The sequence below is a fragment of the Corvus kubaryi genome, unplaced genomic scaffold (genome assembly GCF_017639235.1).
Source record: "Corvus kubaryi isolate FWS band 111438036 unplaced genomic scaffold, C.kubaryi_AGA036_p1.0 64877, whole genome shotgun sequence".
In the NCBI taxonomy this organism is placed as follows: domain Eukaryota; kingdom Metazoa; phylum Chordata; class Aves; order Passeriformes; family Corvidae; genus Corvus; species Corvus kubaryi.
Window position 1 is genome coordinate 76,246 of NW_024581575.1, and position 18,671 is coordinate 94,916.

The window sequence follows — 18,671 nt, forward strand, 5'->3', positions numbered from 1 at the left end:
CATGCCCTCTGCTGCTCCCAACTGGATTGAAATTCTCTCTTGTTTCAGAATGATTTATGGCTAAATGCTATCATTATAAAGCAGAATCAGACTTCTGTGTAAGATAACACTCATTAGGCAGACTTTCTGACTAGATTTTTTTCACTGTTTCATTGATTATTTTTACATTGTAATGTGCAAAAACCTATTCATGTCTTTATTAGCCTGACTTGTTTCCTACATTTATGAAAAAGATCTTTGATAACGGTTGTTATTGCTGGAATAAATGTCAGACTACAATCTACTGTAATACATCTTTCTGAATTGCCTTCTCTAATTTTGTTAGTTGAAAAAAAACCCACCTAATTTGAAGAGATAAAACCTTCTGGAAGTGGAACATTGCCACTAATTAGGATAACAAGAACATAGGTATGAGTTGCTGGGGATACTGGAACCTAAGCTTCTTTTTCCAACACAAGAAGAGGCATATTTTTCTGGAACAGCCTTTCTTCTCTTACTGAAATTCTGCTGCTTTGAGGGAAATTATTGACATTAATCTCCTTATCCATGATTCCCTTAGGAAAAATGCTGACCAGGATTCAGCAGCTCCAGATTCAGGTTCTGGGTTTGCTATAAATACCCTGTACGACCTTGAGCAAGCCGCTGTTGTTCTGTGACTTAGTTTTTCCATCTGTAAAATGGCAGTAATGATGAATCCCGTGTTTTATTGCCAGCTCTTACATTACACATATCTGCAGGAGAACTGCTCACTGAATCTCCTCATGCCTTGGCTCCTCATCTCTAAAAGGGGAATAATAATACTTCCCTTGTCTACTTATTTTGACTACATTTTGTTCACGTTTGGATGTACTTGAAGTACTGTGGGAGTCTGCCCCAGGATGCAAACAACACATTCCTCTTCTCTCTTACTGCAGGCATGGTACTGTTTGACCCTTGAATGTCTGCTGTGTTATCTGTGCTGGTTTGACCTCTCAGGGGAAGCTACTCTGTCAGTAACAGAACTGACTTGCACTAAAGCACGAGGGAAGCACTCACGGAGTGCACTGTGGTAGATAAATTGCAGGGTAACATCATCATTATGGTCAGTAGCAAATATTTAGGGGACAGAACATCTTGAATTCACACTATCTCTGCACATCAACACCTAATTACTGCAGTACCTCCAGCCCCAGAACTTCTGCTCAGCTAAAAACCACATCCATGAGTGCTAGCAGTCCCACCTGGATCTAAATTTATGTACACCTTACAAGGAAGCGACCACTAACAACTTTTTATATTTGATAGCTCAATTTAAAACCAGAATATCCTCACGTGACTACTGGAGAGAGAATTAGGGTAAGCAGAGATATAAATGTCTACAATGAGCAACCTTTTATCGTTGCTGCAGAGGTGACTTACACCATGGGGACACAGAAGATTTAATATAGTGCCCGGCTGAGGGAAGGAATTTTGCACAATATTAGATGACAGAGTTGTTCCATTGTTTAAGTACCACAGGCATTATTAGTCTCTCATGAGACTGGGATAAAAACTCATAGCCTGTGCCTCTCACATCTGCCTTTGAACAAGGTTGTCTGTGTAATTATGCATGTGAAGTATGTCTGCCTGTAAACACCAAATCCGTGCAGCTGAATTTTGATTTAAAAATTCCTCCCAGCCCTCCAAGCAGACACATCAGTCTTCACTGCCTAGCCAGCTTAAAGTCAGACCTGATTCCACCTGGATTGATTGCATTTCAGTAGCAGGGGAGGAGTACAGACACATTTGCAGGATCCATTCTACCACTTTTCAGTGTGCAGACCAGCCAAACGCAAGGCAACACTTGAGGTTGAGCAAAAAAGGACAGAGCCCCTTAGAGATGTGAATTTCTTTCTCTTTATTATTTAAATACCCATTATTTAGTGTCTCTGCATGACCAAATTATTATTCTTTTTCAGATGTTTTTCTGGAATTCACTAGATTCCACAATCTGCTGTTGAAATGCTGGTACAGCTAGATCAATATGAAAAGCCAGCTTGTTCAACAGCAGTTTTCCAGGCAGACTTACAGAATGTCAGCTGTTTGAACCCAGAGAAGATAACAGTTCTCCTCTGTTTATGTTTCCAATAATTTATGTTTCCAATAATTCAGATTATAGCTCATCAAAATGAAGACATTATGGGCAACTATGTCTCATTTTCTTGCAAGGAAGCTGGAATACCAAGAGCTGGTTGAGAAACCAAGGAACTGAATTTTAAAAGCAGCACAGGCAGTTCATGCTCCCATCTCCCTGCCTTGCAGCACCATCTACAGAGATGCTGTCAAAATCACACCCACTGCAAACCTCGGGAAGCTCCAGTTCCCTGGACAAACAAACCCTGGCTCAGTGTTTAACCTGCTCAGGAAACTGCGAGTTTGACAGCCCTAAAAACTGAAATCCTCCTGCAGCAAGGTGAAGGCAAGAATATGATCCATTTTCCCAGGACCCCCTCAGAAAATGCACCTCTAGCAATGGCAGAGGTAACCCAGACACTTTGCTGGGTTTTTTTCTTTAAAAACTTTCCTGCAGAAGAACTTCTCTGGCAGAGAAGTGTTCCATCTGCAAAAGGATGGTGGGATTTTCAGGGCAAAATGCACTTCACGGTCCATTAATCCTGAATTTGGCACAAGCTGATTGCTCAGGCTTCAAAAGAGTGCAATATTTCACCTCCTCCATGTATCTACTCAATTACACAAGATAAAACATCGTGGGGATTGACTTTCATCTGATCACTGGAGCATAAGGTCTGCTTGCCCTTCACGTGGCCTGGGTACCCAAACAGTGATACAAGGACTGGACCACAACAAAGGAGTTTTTAAGCACAAGCAAAGGAGTTTGCAGTTTAAAAGCTGGAGTTTGAAATATGTCTCTGATTAAGTTGCCATTTTAAAAAAAATATATATATGCTTATCTATTCACCTCAAAATAGAATGTTCTTCTGCATATGGAGTGGTTTTTTCCACCAGAAGCCAGATCCAAATGCCACAGTAGTAACTGGGAAGTTCCCCACCAGGCCCTGGCTGTGGGAGGAGGTGGGTGCAGGAATGTGCCAGTGCAGGCAGCATTGCTATCTCATGGCTCACTGGGAGCAGCAGGAAAGAACAGGCAATAAAAAAGCAGATAAAAGGGCAAAGGAAGGCACAGGCTCCAAACCTATGGCAGTGGGCTTAGGCACAGACATGCAGCAGCCCTGAATATTAACAGTACACACTTAGGAAGATGTATTTAGGAGTATGTGCTGTCTTGGGAGGGAAAAATATGACCTGGGTTTTCTACATTCAGATCAAGTGCTACATTCTAACGTGGCTGTTTGCCCTTGCCATGCCTGTAGGGAGGACATACCAGGACCCAATTCCTCTGATGGTTGAACATATTCTTCTGATTTCCAACCTACATTTACTCATTACCAGGCAGAATAGAACTGCCAGCTCTTATCTTCTATGAAAACCAACTACCTTACAAAGTCATCAGGTTAGTCCAACACTGTCCACCTTCAGTAAATAAATCCATGTTGCATTTTAGCCTGTTTCTCTCTGCCATCATGTCTGCTATTATTCTTTCTTGCTAAATTTATCCCAAAGTTTTGTATTTTACTTGGATTGGACCTCAATCATTTTTTCTCTTTTTAAAAGCTGGAAGAATTTTTCCTGTTCTCAAATTGTGTTGTGTTGCTCATGCAGTGACGCTGTTACCCAGCCAGATATAAAGTGCTCTTGGATGTCTGAGTCAGAAACTAGAATATTCCAGCTGAAAGGTGTCTATAATGATCATTTAGCCCAAATCATTGTTGCGTTATGATCTTGATGATTTGTTCCACTTGGATGAGGCAATTTCTGTCTCCATGTATTCATTTCCTCTGTGTACATTTCCACTACATATTATACACTCATTTCTGTCCTGCCTCTCTCCCTTTCACCACCTCTTCCCCTCCTCTCCTTCCCCTCCTCCTATGAATGCCTGAAGAACATTTTGCTATTTGTTTTAATTTCCTTTGCAAGATCTACCTTAGCTTTACTTCTGGCACATTTCCCTTTATGCCTACACTTCCTAAGATGTAGTTTTCTTTGATTAATCCTTTTTTCCATTCCTTCTACTCCCTTTGCTTATTCCTAATATCCACTTTGAAGTGGTTATTCACCAAGTCTGGACCCGTTCCTTGCAGAGTTTTATCCCTCTGTGTGCAAGTCCCAAATACTTTTTATAGCCCCTGCTTAAATTCCAAGCCTGCCCAGCATCCAAAACTTTTTAAGCTGGCAAAAATCAGAAAGCAAAATTTGCTAATTGCTGCTGTGTACCAACTTCCAGCACACTGGGCTTCCTACTGGGTTCAATCTCCATCCAAATGAGATATTCCAAATGGTTTTTCCTAAAAGATCACGGCGAGACCACCGATGCCAGGAGAAATTTCTCTTGACCTCCAGCCACGGCAGCAGTGCCAAGAGAAGGCAGGAAGGTCATTAGCTGTTCTCATAGTATAAAAATTGTTACAGTAGATTAAAAATTAGCATGAAGAAATGAAGCACACACACATATTTTTAAAGGCCTTGTCAGGCAGCCAAAGTGAAAGCAGATTTCACCAGACCACGAAAAATGAAATGCGTGCATTAGGCCTTGTATGGCTGGAGCTTATTTCCTTGCTAAATTCCAAGTTTCAGGTCTCTCCCACTGAGACAGAAGGGCTGCTCAAGAAAACTCCCCAAATATCTTATAATAACGGAGGGAATTTTTTTTTTCTATTTTTCACGGTACAAGTTTGCCCAGGCAGTTAAATAAAAACGAGATAACATTTCCAGAAAATGTGGTTGTGATTATAGTCCCTGTTCCTGCCATATGTGTAAATACTGGTTGGTATGGGAGGGTGTTTTGAGGATTTAAGCGAGGGAGTCTCCTGATGATCCGCGGGCAGCAGCTTCCCTGGCTGTGCTGGGCAGTGGCCACTGCTGACTGCTGTTTCCATGGGGGATTTGTCGGATGTCCCTTGGAATAAAGGCATGGGATGCATTGGAGGGAGGCCAAACCCACCTCGTGTCATGTCTGCCCCACACTGGGACTGACAGAGCAGCTGGGAAAAGTAATTTTAGTCACCGTTTTGAAGTCTCTCTTGAAAACTCAAACCCCATATTGATGTTTTAAATGGCTTGCTCACTTTCAGGGAACGTCCTGGGTTTTGAATGGTTGAGGCAGAAAAAAAAAGCTCCATGTGGTTGTTTGGAAAACAGAAAATTGAGTGGAAGCAAAGGAAATGGCAAGGAAAGGGTGGAAGAGATTCAGAAGAAAAAAACCAAATGGGATGTGGGCATAGACGTGAGGATGGACGCAGGGTTGGACTGGAGCTGAACTGGAGATGGACGTGGGGATGGAGATGGAATGGACATGGGGATGGACATGGGGATGGGGATGGACACGGACATGGACACGGACATGGACACGGACGCGCGTGCCGCTGCCCGGCCGCCGGAGGGCCGGAACTCTGTTGTCGCGGCCGCGGTCCCGGGCGGAGCGGAGCGGCGCGGGCGGGCCGGAAGGCGGCGGGCGCTGCACAACGCGGAAGTGCCGGTGCGGGCCGGGGCGATGGCGGCGCCCGGCGGCCGCGGGGGCCCGGGCTGGGGGGTCCCGGTCCCGGCCAGGGGCGGCCCGGCCCCGGCCCTCTGAGTGGTCCCGGTCACGGCCCTCTGAGGGGTCTCCGCCCCGACCCTCCGAGGGGCGGCCGCCGCGTCTGCCGCGGGCCCCGGGCTGGGCTCGGGCCGCGGGCCCGGCGGGGCGGGGGGCCATGGCCACCCGGCGTCTCACGGACGCGTTCTTGTTGTTGCGGAACAACGCGGTGCAGAGCCGGCAACTGCTGGCCGAGCAAGTGAGTAGTTTCGGCTCCTCCAGCCCTCTGAATTCACGTAGCATGGCTGCTGCGGTGAGTCTCCTCCCTTCATCCTTCTGTACTCGCCGCGCCCCGGGCTGCCAGGCGGCCGTGCCGTGCCCCGCCCTGCCCCGGCCCTCGCCCGCCCCGGTTACCCCTTCCTGTGAACCCTCTCCTCAAAACCCCTCCGTCCCCCGACCTTCCTCCCTCTGCCCCTCCCTCCCTCCCCACCCTGTTGATTCCTGTTTTCCCACTCGTTCACGTCGAACGAATAGAAGAGATCTGTGTGTGCTGATCGCATCTCTATTCGCTTCGTGCATAGTAAATGTGTTACTGTTCTAACAGCTTCATGTTAGCATTAACATGAGGTTTTTGATGCCTCCTTACCTGCAAAAACAGAAATTCACAAAGCAGAACTCTTCTATTCACCTCACTGTGGGCACTGTTAAATACACTGGTGTAGTTTATTCCCATTGCTTAAATTTCTCCATAACTTGCTCAGATGTTCATTGCCCTTTTTATTTATCCCTAAATACAAACAATACTCAAACACATCTGTGAGAGAGGAGTCAGTAGATTCTAGTGTAACTCCTCTTTACAGAAACTACCAAAAGTTATTGGTTCAGAGGCAGTTTCAGTAGCTTTTCCTAGGTTTTGAGCTAGTCAGGCTGTGATGGGCTGCTTGGCAGCTCAGCTCTGCTCAGGTTTTCACACTTTCTGTTTAAACTTATCATTCATTTGTCATAGCCACCAGTAAATATCTGCTGGCAATCTCATCATTCTAAATAGCTTTACATTAATGCATTTTTGTTAGGAAAAGCAGTGCTTCCTGTTGCTGTCAGTGGTCTTTGTTCATTGCTAGCTTTATTACACCTGTGTCTAATAAGCTGTGTATTAAATTGCATTTGCAGAACAGGAAATGTCAATAGTAATTTGTATTATACATGTGTACTTTGGCTCTGCATTTAGTCCTTGTTAATTTCTTTTTTTGCCATATCAATGTCACTTCTGTAGATCCTTGGTTTTTTTAAAGTATTACCTAGAGAAAGTAGTGATATTTTTAACTCACTATTCCTGAGCAGTGAAACTGCACTTTACTCAGCAGCCAGTGCAATAACACTTAGCACCTGCATCAAATATTTATTTGCAGTGTTTGTTAACATTAATTGAAGGTTTTTGCTGGGCTGCTCACTCGAATGCAATGGAGGCTCTCAGTGACCGTAAAGTGTCCATCTGTGCAATGGGTGAAGTGAGTTAGGGGCTCCGTTTTGGCCCTGGTGAGCATTTCAGAGTTCCACAGTTGTTACAAGTGAACTGTTTTAGCAAGAAGTGTGAAGTTGCTGGTGTGAGCTGTTTGTCTTTCATGGTTTTAGGTGCCTGTCGCTGTCAGAGTTGCAGGTTTCCTTTGGGTGGTACCCCCACAGCAGAGCTGCTGTGTGCCAGCAGGGCAGGGTTGCAAATTCTAGCCCACAGTATTCAGCTTCCCTTAGTTCATCTCCACCTTTCTCCTCAAGAAATCCTTTGCTGTGATAACTCTCCGTCAAGAATTGCATTCTTAAACTCAGATAATCAAAGCAGCATCTTTAACAGTAGAGTCCTGTTCCAAAAGCCTGGGGATTCTCATAAGAAATCATCAGTTGATGCTGCTTTATTAAACCACAAGTATTTCATCCAATTTTAGGTCTGACTTTGTTAATCTTGGAGTGAAAGATCCTTTTGCTCACACATCCCCTCCACAGTGCAAGGATTGATGAACAGAGAAGGTGCAGATACGTTGCCTTGTGTATTTTTTTTCGGATCCCTGCAGGGTTTATATTCCCTAAAAGTAGAGCACAGCTCAAGTGTGTACAGAAGTGACTGAACATTTGCTTTTGCTTTGTGTCCTTTGCAGTCTGTTTTATCCTGTGAGAACTGGGGTGTTTGTCAATAAATGTCCTACAAAAGCTTCTCTGTGCCCCCTCCAATCATAATCAAACCCAGTGGATGCTGAGTGCTGCAGTCAGACTGCCCTTGCTGTCATACTTCACTGTATTCTATTGTAGGTTTTCCACCTGACGTTTCAGTATTTAGAAACTTCACTGAGCAATTACTTTGTAGAACAAACCAAGCTCTGCACTTGATCTCTTACGTTCTTGCTGTTTACCAAGGAACTGAAATATTTCTTTTAAAATTTGGTGGATTAAGCAAAATGCTGATTTAAAATGCGATATCAGAATGTATTTATTGATTAACCATGTCTTAAAAGCCAGTTTGTTTGTTCTTGGTAAACCATCATGCTTTAAAAATAAATCAGTATTTTCTCAACTGACCATGCCCTATATCTGTCCTATGTCTCTTTTTTCCCTTTTGTCTTTCGCTGTCTCTAACTGGATGGGGCTGATGGGATCCACAAATCACTTCAGGAGCTGGATGAGGTATTGTTTTTCACATTTTATTCTGCCATGGTACATCAAGCCTACATCACTGAGCTAAAATATTCTTTCTTTATTCTGCTAGTTTATAGAATTTCATTATATAGGATGAAGTGTCTGTGCACAGTAGAAGGACAGGCTGCATAGAGAAATCAAGAATTTTGTGGTATGTTAGATTGTGAACAGATAAATGTATGAACCAGTCTGAGTTACTGTGCACACATGGGGTAGAGTGACTTTGCACAGTGAAGCCATTAGCTATTCTTCATGCTGTGCATGAATTATGCAAACTTTATTGATTAGGAAATAAGGTCAGGGATAAAGAAATTGCTTTCAAGAAAGAGTTGCTAGGGAAGGAAGGGGGATTGTTTTTTAAAAAGAGATGGGGTAGGGAACCACAAAACTTTCCAGGCCTGATAAAGGAAAATTAGAAATTTGGGAGAAACTAGGAAGGGGGTGTTTGTATGAAACCTTTCCCAAGTAATTAGTTAATGTTTGCAAATGGTATCATTGATCATCATCTCCAGTATTGCCTTGGCTATTTGTGTTTAGCACATTTTAATTTCCATTAACTGAGTAATTTAACCACTTGAGTTGCATGTCAGTTTGCAGGAGTGTTTGTTCTTCAAAATAGCATTGTTTGAGAACAAGCACTTAAAATAAAACTTTTTTTCTGAGATTTTCCCAAAGTCAGTTTTCAAATTTGCCAGGCCCAAGGTGAACTGTGCTGCAACATTGGCTGTGAATTGTTGTACCAGCATGAGAGTTACTTGAATTCTCACTGCAATATCATCTTTCCTCCTGGAAAATCTGCTAAGTATTTATTCTAAGAGCAACTCTGAGCTTTCAGATCCTGTAGGAAGTGGGAGGGTGTAGGTCATTAGCACAGAGGGACAAACCAGAAGATGTGATGTTTGATCATGAGCAAACACATCTCTGAGGTTAATTTCTATCAGAAGGCAAACGTGCAGGTTTTCTGATGCTCAAGGATTTGGATCTAATTAGACTAAAGCTAATTTGCTGTCTTTTTTTCCCTCTGCAGCTGGCTGACGATCGCATGGCCCTGGTGTCAGGGATAAGCTTAGATCCCGAGGCAGCCATCGGAGTGACGAAGCGGTTGCCTCCCAAATGGGTCGATGGTGCAGACGAAGTAAGTGCTGTGCTCTGGCACATCCAGCACACGGTTGGACTTCCCATGGAGGGATTTATTAGTGTCCTCACTCACATTCTGTCAGCTGTGTGACAGAAATAGTATCACAAGAAAGATTTAAATAAGAGCTTTCGTTGGAATTTTTGTTTGAACCGGGTGAGGAGGAGTCCAGCTGAATAAACCCTAAAGTGGTGGAGATGAGCATTCAGTGTTCAAAACCAGGAAATATTAGTGTTTCTAGCAGGAGAATTTTCCTGCCTGTGCAGTCTGGATGCCATGCAAGTTCTGGAAATATTTGGACAAATGCAAAGGAATGATTCTGGAAGCATCCAATTAAAAACTTTTTCTAGTATTTGGAGTGTGAAGCTATTCTTGACTTTCAGAAAATGCTTTTTAAATGTACTCTCAGAACACATGTTGGCTTATCAGTTTGTGTGGACAGAACCCATTGTGCAGAAAGATGCTTAGGCTCCTTTTTACTGCTATAATAATCATCCTTACAGATCTTTAATTACTTGGTTGAAAGCATGGTATTTAACTTCTGCTGTTGAGTTGAGGCCATCCAATGTTTGATGGAGTTGAAGGTGTGACCTGAATTTTCATTTATATTTTTGGAAGTTGGCTAAATCTTCTTGCTTTGGTACTGTATAATTATAAAAATATTATTCCATCTTAATGAAGCATATTTGAAAACAGCAGTCTTGGCTAAGATTAAGAAGTAGGTTTAGTAGCAAACTCAAAGTCTATTGAGAGTATTCAGTTTCTTAGCTTTTTATGTGGCTTTTAATGGTATTTGGTTTGCCTTTTATGTTACAGATTTCTCTCAGTGATTTTAGTCTAACATTTGTCAGAACCTTTTCCCCTGAAGCATGAATTACTTCCCTTTCTTCCTGTTGGGCTTTTTTTTTAGATTCAGTATGATATTGCCAGGGTTAAACAGAAGATGAAAGAATTAGCCAGTCTTCATGATAAACATCTAAACAGACCCACACTGGATGACAGCAGTGAAGAGGAACGGGTAATAGAAATAACAACCCAAGAGATCACACAGGTACAGAGTGCTTTGCATCCTAAACCTCCAGTTTGGCACATCTTTAATGCATTAGGATCAGGCAGTGGTTTGCTCTGAGCAAAGGATTTATTTTATGATCAGTATTGGAGTGAGCCAGAAGTCCTGGGCTCTGCTCTGAACTTCCCAACGAGTCACTTAAACCTCCCTGTTCTTTCCCTTACGTGTTTGCTTTTCTACTTGGAATAGGAATGGGAGATAAATCAGATTTACAGATATCTCAGAGAAATGCAGATATCTATTCTAAGGCTTGCAGTCTAGCTAATTGTAATGAAGCAAAGTCTTTGGTCAGAGACAGTTGTGTTACTCTGCTGCCTTGTTATCTTGAAGTTATTTGTTCATTTATGTTCTATTTCCATATTTTTTAAACATTGCACAGAGCAAATTAAAAAATCCCTTTAAAAAATGGAGAAACCAAAATATTAATCTTCAATGTGGCACTTTTGCAATGTGATGTTTAAGGTGTGTGCTGCTGTATGTTTGTCCACTAATGGAATTGTTTTCTCAGTTATTCCACAGATGTCAGAGAGCAGTCCAGGTGTTGCAGAGCAGGTCACGTACTTGTACAGAACAAGAAGCACGTGTTCTCAGGAATGTAGTGTCTTCCTTAGCACAGTCCCTTCAGGACCTCTCCACCAACTTTAGGCATGCACAGTCTGACTATCTCAAACGTAAGCATAAGAGATGTAACAGTAATGCATGGGCCCCTTCTCTGGAAACCACTCACTGAGGTGTGCTTATTTTCTTGGTTGGGAAAACTGAAGCACAGAAGGGTTAAGTGATACACACAGGACTAATGAGAGGTTAGAATTTGAGAGTTTCTGGTTCACAGCCCATGGTCAAACTGCTTTGATCTATTTCTTTTTCATGTTGCTAAAGAAGAAATGTCATAGTTAAGTGTATCAACAAAACAGAATATTTCATCCATCCACATTTTTAATGCATTTTGCTTCTCCAGTTGTGGTTTGCAAAGCTGCTTCTGTTACAGTGGTGAAGCAGCCACTGGTTTTCAGCCATGACACCTGCTGCAGATGGCAGGCTGTGATAGATAAAGCTTATAAGCTAGTCTGTGATAAATTAGAATTCTGCATCCATAAACAAATTGGAAGTGGAACAACCTCTGTTTAAGACTCTAAAATTTTGTTTGATTCTATTTTAAGATGTGTCAGATTATTTTAATCTTGAAAGAAACCCACAAAAACTTGATTTTCAAATTTAGCATTGACATTTCTTCCTCCTGTGGTATAAATGGCACAGGTGGAACTGAAGATCACAGTTCAGACAAGGGGTGTTCCTAAGATAATTTGTTACAAAATAGCCTGGAGTGATCACTCTCTAAGACTCTTAACTAATTTTTTTAACTTTGTGGAGCATAACAACTTAAAAATCACTAATTTAATCAGTATTGCAAGTCTGGTTGAATTTGTTATGCTTTTGTTAAATAGTAAGCCTGACAGTTGAAATTTGAATATTGTGATTTACATAATTTACTAGACAGATTTTCTTATTTGTGCTTTTCTGTCTGGTGCTTCAGATCTCGGCTCTGATTATAGTGTTCATAATATCATGCTCAAACATAGTTTGTCTTTTACAGGTATGAAGAATAGAGAAGAAAGGTCCAAACACTTCTTTGACACCTCAGTCCCACTGATGGATGATGGGGAGGATGATACACTTTATGATAGAGTAAGTTAAGATGTTATTACACAAATTTGATATGAATTGCATTTTCTCAGGTTATAAATATCTGTCAGAATTATGAAATCTTGTAATCCTTTTAATTCTTTCTAATGTTTTCATACTGTTAATATTAGTTCAACGTGTAAATCTTGTATTTCAACAGGGTTTTACAGATGACCAGCTGGCATTGGTGGAGCAAAACACACTGATGGTGGAAGAGAGGGAACGAGAAATCCGTCAGATTGTGCAGTCAATCTCCGATCTCAATGAAATATTTAGGGACCTGGGAGCAATGATAGTAGAACAGGTACATTGACAGCACAGTGTTAGTAAGAAGTGGGACATTCCATATAGTGTTAAGGCTTCCAGACTCACTTTTCCTAACTTACTTCTTCATGCTTGGGTTTCCTCTGCTTGAAATATGCCACAAGTTGAGTTAATGAAAATAAATGAATAATAATTCAACTGGTAATGTGTGTTAGACTTTAAAAAAAAAAAAAAAAGGCCATAGGAAGCCAAAGTTGTCTTGCTTATTTCTCCCAGAGATTCAGTTTACATTAAATATGTCAGCCAAAAGCACATGGTCTGGAATTAAGATGATTTTTAGGGATGTGATGTGAGATGGTGACAGAGCTGCCATTAGGAACTGAGCAAGGAAGTTGCTTAATGAAGTCCCAACCAGTTCTTGTGTAAAAGTTCATTGTTTACATAGTTCATGAGCTGTTTGCTGTGGGTGTTGTTAATGACTCTGCTGCTTATGATAATAGTTGCTTTATGAAGTTCATTTAGGTTCAATTTGGTGCTTGTTTTCTCCATTTTACTTAGGGAACAGTTCTAGATAGAATTGACTATAATATTGAACAGTCATGTATGAAGACTGAAGACGGTCTAAAACAACTGCATAAGGTAAGCTGATGGAATACTTAAGCCATTTTGCATATCTAATAATCTTTTATAATTAAATAGCTATTAAGTTATTCAGTCAGTTTTCATTTGTACATTGTCCCTTTTAGAAATTACTTCTGTAGAGTATGAAATGTCCAGCTGTACTGTAGGAGGAGCTTTCCATATAATTTCTGTTAATGTCATGCTTGATGCCTCAACTTAATTTCTTAAATGACTTTCTGGGCATCCAACCAATGTGCTTTGATATTTATATTGCTGACCTGGTGGCACCTGTCTGCAATTCCGTCTCTGTTTGGAGAGCCAGGCACTTGGGAATAGGGATAGTTATTGGGTACCTCAGTGCAGATTTTAGTTGGAAAACATTATCTCAATCATGTGAGCAGAAAGAATAATTATTAATGTTTTCTCTTACCATCTGACACTTAGATGTCAGGTCCAACCTCTTACTTTAATGTGAAGCTTTTGCTATGAACACCTGAAAAGTTTTAAAAGCATTGATCTCAGCAGATCAGAGTTTTGTGGTCATTTTGTTTTGGTTTTATTTTGAAGTTTCATTAATTAAAAACAAAATACAAGCTTTGTTTTGTTTAGCTTCTGTTAGTAGACTTCCATTTGGCTTTTGGAGAGTTTTCTCTCTGTTGTGTCCTATTAATTCCCCTGGGAAAAGGAGGAGAAGGATCAGAAAATATGGTTAGAAGAAAGAAGGAATGAAGCAGAAAACTTGAGAACCAACTCAAAAGTAAAGCTTTCAGTTCTAATTAAATGAAAATGCACAGCTGACCAGGTACAACAAATATGCCTATTAAAAAAGGAAGTTTTGTTGTGAATTTTAATGTCCTTCAAATACGATCCAGGAATCTTATCTCAGCAAGCTGAGTCTTCTCTTTAACATGGGTGGGTGTGATTTCAGTGCACATTTACCTTCCCTGGAGCTTACGGTGCAGAGCAGCGTTACTGTGTGGGAATTGCCTGCAGTATACATTGTATGAGATGTCAGGTTATCAAAGAACAGTTTGAAACACATGGACTTCACTTACACTAAACAAGAGTCTGTACTGCAGCCTTGCAGAAATCTAATTATTAACTCTTTCTTCTCTGTTTTATAGGCAGAGCAATATCAAAAGAAGAATCGGAAGATGCTCGTTATTTTAATTTTGTTTGTTATAGTAATTGTCCTTATTGTTGTTCTTATTGGTGTAAAGTCACACTAGGTTTTGCTTCATTTTCTCATTTTTGGAGTTTCTGTGAACTTTTTTCCCAATGTGAATGGATGGACCTGCACTCCAGAAAGCTGCCTTTGAACGTACGAGCCCTTGTGGTACAACATCTGTGCAATGTTTCTGTAGAATTCTTCAAAGTACAAGTTTGGTGACCTGTGAGGTGTTTGTAAGGATTATATGGAAAATGTCAGGAAATTTGATGCTCCCACACAAAAACATTTGGCGCCCTATGCAGAGGTATTTGGAAACACAGTACTTAAGAATAATTAAAAATTGAAGTTTACCAGTGACTATAGTAATTAGTGTGTTACTGTGAACAAAAATGTGTTGTCTTCTATATTCTTATGTCATCATTGTTACAGGCTTCAAATTTAAACAATGTTACCGAGTCAATGGGACTGGATATCAAAAATTGATCTAGATGTAAAATTTGTTGAGACACAAAACTGTTTGATTGAATGCCCTTTCTTCCAGACTCAAAAACTCCAAAGAACTGGATAGACAGCTAAAAAGGAAAGCTTTTAGCAACCAGAACGTAATCCAACCCCTGTGATCTTAATTTAGATACTGCAGCATTACTAAGAATCAGTGGTACTTGATCTTGTAAATAACAAGATGTAATCACTGCCATAATTTAACATGTTGAGTTAATTAAAAAATTTTCTGAGCTTGAGTAATCATGGGAATGATTTTCCTTCATTGGGATGATCATATATTTTTTTTCATGCATAATTTTTTTAGTTTAAAGTACAGACATTACATTAAAGCAGTGGTGATGTTAAGCTGAAAAAATGGAATAGAAACCCAAAAAGAGAATCTCTCTGGCCTGCTGTAGTGGATCTTGGATGTTTCAAACTGTAGCTGCTGTATAAGTTGTTTGTTTTACAGTGCATTTGTCCATATGGGTTATGTATTTTGTATAAGAAGTGGCTTCACTACAGTAGATATTACATCCATTTTCCCTGACAGAAGATTCTCTTTCAAATGTCTGCCTGGAAGAGGATGTGTTCATGGTCTTTTACTGACCATGAGAGATGTCATGCAAGTGACATGTTACAAGGCCTTCAGAGGAGAATTTGGGGTTTTCACTATTTTTTCAGTGGAAAACTTTGCTGCAGGCCGTACAACAGAAATTAGAGCAGCATGTAAGTAATAGAACACTCTTAATTTAATTCAGGCCTTGTCTTAATATTTTTAATACTGCTTTTTTATATGTTTGGGGTTTTTTTTTCCCAAAGGGACTGTACCTTCCTTCATTTTTTGACTTACACAAGTGCTCCCCATAGACCTGCAGAGATGCTCTGCTCCAAGCCCCAGAAGTGCAGTTTCAAAACACTATGATATTGAAGTTGCATCTGTTACTTACCCTGAGTTTCTTTACTCTTTGCTAAAGAGGACCTGAGACGTGGCTTTAAACTGACCATTTTCAGGAATGGACCTGAAAGCAAAGACTGCAAAAACGTGAAAGCCTTGGGTTTTTGTGGGGCTTATGAAAAGCTTTGTATCAGTCCTGTTACCTCTAGAGAAAGGGGATGTTGAACTACCAAAACTGCCAGTTAAAACTCTACGTTGAATTAATGGTGTAAATTGGTGAAAGGAAGAATGAGGCTTGTGTTGGGTGTGCAGCTCCCCTGTTCTGGTGATAGATTTTTCAATGATCGTGAGTAAAACTACTGTCTCCCTCGTGCTGTCTGCATCACTTGTTGTGAAGCAGCAAATTGCTATAATTTAATATACTGTATTTGCAACTTTCTCTCTAACAGGAGATTGTGTTATTTATTTCTGTCTTGACTGGTGCTTTTGACATTTTATCATGGCAGATGGATTCAAAGAAGTAATAAAACACTTCCAACCTAATTGGGCAATTATTCTTTTTTTATTTAAATTACTAAAGCATACTTTTGTGATGTTAACATATTTCTGTTCTTCATAATAAATGAAAGTGGCAGCGATGTGAAGTATCTTTTTTTAAAAAAAATAACTTCTGTAGCACAACGTCATCTGCATTGTCAAGTTATTTCCCATGAGTTATGCCCACTGTCTACCTACTTTCTACCCAAATTCTGTACAAGGAAATGCATTTTTAGTGAGGTGAAACTCAGATGTCAAGTGTCCTGCATAACTTGAGCTGGAATTTATTGAAGCTTGATTATATTGAGGAAGAAAACTCAGGACAGGCTTCTAAATCATTGCAGGTGTGTGGCTTATTCTGAATCAGTCTGAATAAGCATCAGCAGTTAAATCAGATCTGATGCTGTGCTTTGTGGGAGTATCCCCACAAAAGGGGTGCTGCCTGTGCCTTTGGGCAATGAAAGCCCCAAAAAGCCACAGCAGCTGCTGCCTCCTCAGGTATTCCAGGAGCTGCCTGAGCCTCCTGCCTGCGCTTCTGCCCAGCCCTGCTGCAAACAAAGCTGGGACCCTCTCTCAGGCTGCGGCTTCTTCATGGTTGCTGGATTCTTCTCAGCCTATATGGAAATATACTCAAATTCCTTACAAAGGAACAGAACAGCATTGCTTAGAGCATCTCTGTCTCCTCACCTGGTAGGAATGGCCTGTAAAGCTGTTGGCTTGTACACAATTTCGCCACTAAAATGCATGTGAGCGTGCAAAAAATGAGCTGCAACTTGTTAACAGAAAATAATTATATGCCAAAAGGACAGTCTTAAAAGCACTGTAATGGCAAATTTATTTCTACTGCAAGTTTTCTCTAGAAACTGAAAAGTAATGTGGAAGAATTGGTTTCCTGCTTGGTGATTTTTGGAATGTGCTAAAAATTGGAGTATCTATACTTGATGTAGTGTTTACTGCCTAGATTGCGTTGATTTAAGGTCTGCTTTTATGAACCACAACACAAAGGAGTCTTAACTCTTTTGCTTAAGTGTTTGGAAACCGCTTTGGGTACAGCCTTGCAAATTTTAAGTTCTTGGATAGGTGACAGTGAAACTGATTTTGTTGGAAAAAATATATGTTTACTATTAAAATCCAAACCAAACAGCCTTCTTAAACAAAATTCATTAAAACAGGGAATTCATTATAATTTTGCATATTGATTACAATGGATTGTGTAAGATTATATTTTACTGGCTTAATTCTGTGAATATTTGTAGAGGATCAATAATTGGAAGACAGGTCCTTGCTGCAGCTCCTGCTGAAGCTCAGACAAATAGAAACGTTTGCAGCTGTTGCTGGTGGGATGTTCACAGGGAGTTTCTGTAGATAAAATTGATTTCCTCACTCCGTTCCCTTCAGGAGGACCCTCCTCTGCTGCCCTTAACTGCAGCAACAGGATCGCAATAGGTGAGTGTTTCCTACTATTTTATTTGCTTTTCAGATGCTGTGGATTCAGGGAATGTGCTGGTTTTGGACTCTCAGAGCAGCAGGAACAGAAGATTTTGAACTCAGTGATTGGGAGCTTACTGCCTGGAGGAATCTTTGGAATGTCTCAATCCTGAAGCAATTGCAGAGTCTCACTCCCACGCTGATCTTATGTATTGGGATGACAGTGGACTCCATAGCAGTGTATTTTTTGTGGCTCAGTAAAGAGACTCGTTAAAGTTGGAGCCTGTGTATTGAGTTACTGTCCCGTCTGTGAGGCTGCACGACTGACCTCTGCAACAGATGTTCCTACAACTTTCATTTTCAATAAAGTTTCTGTGATGTCCCTTCAAAGACCTTACTCTAAGGAAGTTTTTTTTCTGGAATTCAGCCTGGTTTTTCGTTTGTTTTTTGGTTTTTTTTTTTTTCCTTTTAGATGTATTTCCATTATATGCATCAGCATTCACTTTTCCCGCATAGGTGGAAGATTGCACAGACCTGCCAGCCTCTCCTGGCTGCAGATCAATGAGCATCAGGTTCCCCAGGGAATGGTCACAGCACCAAACCTGTCTGAGTTCCAGGAGCGTTTGGACAACGCTCTCAGGGACAGGGTGGGATTGTTGGGGTGTCTGTGCAGGGCAGGAGTTGGACTCGATCTCTGTGGGGTCCTCCCTACTCAGCAGATTCTGATAACTGTCCGCTGACCAAACATTAATTGCGCTTGGCAACTACAAAAATATTAGAATAAACACCTTCTTATATTCCAACCCACCATGTAAGTGTACGGTGAAAACAGGCGCTTGGAAAGCACTGTTTGCTCAGCGGTGTGCCCCGCAGCCTGCTCTCGCCGTGCCCGGCGCTGCCCGGGGCCCTGCCCGGCGCTCCCGCGACACCGGCGCGTCCCCGCCCCGCGGAGCCGGGGCCGGGCCCGGGGCGGGGCGGCGCGGCCGGGCCGGGCAGGAAGATGGCGAACGTGCAGCTGGAGTTCCAGGCCAGCGCGGGCGAGGCGGACCCGCAGAGCCGCCCGCTGCTCGTGCTGGGGCAGCTGCA

General features: G+C 41.4%; 1 protein-coding gene across 4 annotated transcripts; it reads left to right on the forward strand.

Moving 5' to 3' along the window:
* Nucleotides 1-5,540: 5,540 nt before the first annotated feature.
* LOC121672715 (syntaxin-16) lies at nucleotides 5,541-16,163 on the forward strand. Of its 4 annotated transcripts, none has more exons than XM_042045492.1 (9): nucleotides 5,571-5,870; nucleotides 8,273-8,284; nucleotides 9,324-9,431; nucleotides 10,342-10,482; nucleotides 11,009-11,171; nucleotides 12,095-12,186; nucleotides 12,344-12,487; nucleotides 13,006-13,086; nucleotides 14,193-16,163. In XM_042045492.1, the coding sequence occupies exons 1-9, from the start codon at nucleotides 5,790-5,792 to the stop codon at nucleotides 14,295-14,297; spliced, it is 927 nt and encodes a 308-aa protein (XP_041901426.1). In that variant the 5' UTR covers nucleotides 5,571-5,789; the 3' UTR covers nucleotides 14,298-16,163. The 4 variants fall into 4 exon arrangements, with proteins under 4 accessions (XP_041901427.1, XP_041901426.1, XP_041901424.1 ...); XM_042045490.1 differs by having other exon boundaries at nucleotides 5,624-5,924; XM_042045491.1 differs by having other exon boundaries at nucleotides 5,624-5,870; nucleotides 8,240-8,284.
* The last annotated feature ends 2,508 nt before the right edge of the window (nucleotides 16,164-18,671 follow it).

What these genes read in the sequence shown, in the direction of transcription:
- LOC121672715 (XM_042045490.1), top strand. Translation starts at nt 5,790, where the DNA reads ATGGCCACCCGGCGTCTCACGGACGCGTTCTTGTTGTTGCGGAACAAC. An exon ending in ATGATACACTTTATGATAGA is followed by an intron (nt 12,187 to 12,343) that starts GTAAGTTAAGAT and finishes GTATTTCAACAG; the next exon opens with GGTTTTACAGATGACCAGCT. An exon ending in GAGCAATGATAGTAGAACAG is followed by an intron (nt 12,488 to 13,005) that starts GTACATTGACAG and finishes CATTTTACTTAG; the next exon opens with GGAACAGTTCTAGATAGAAT.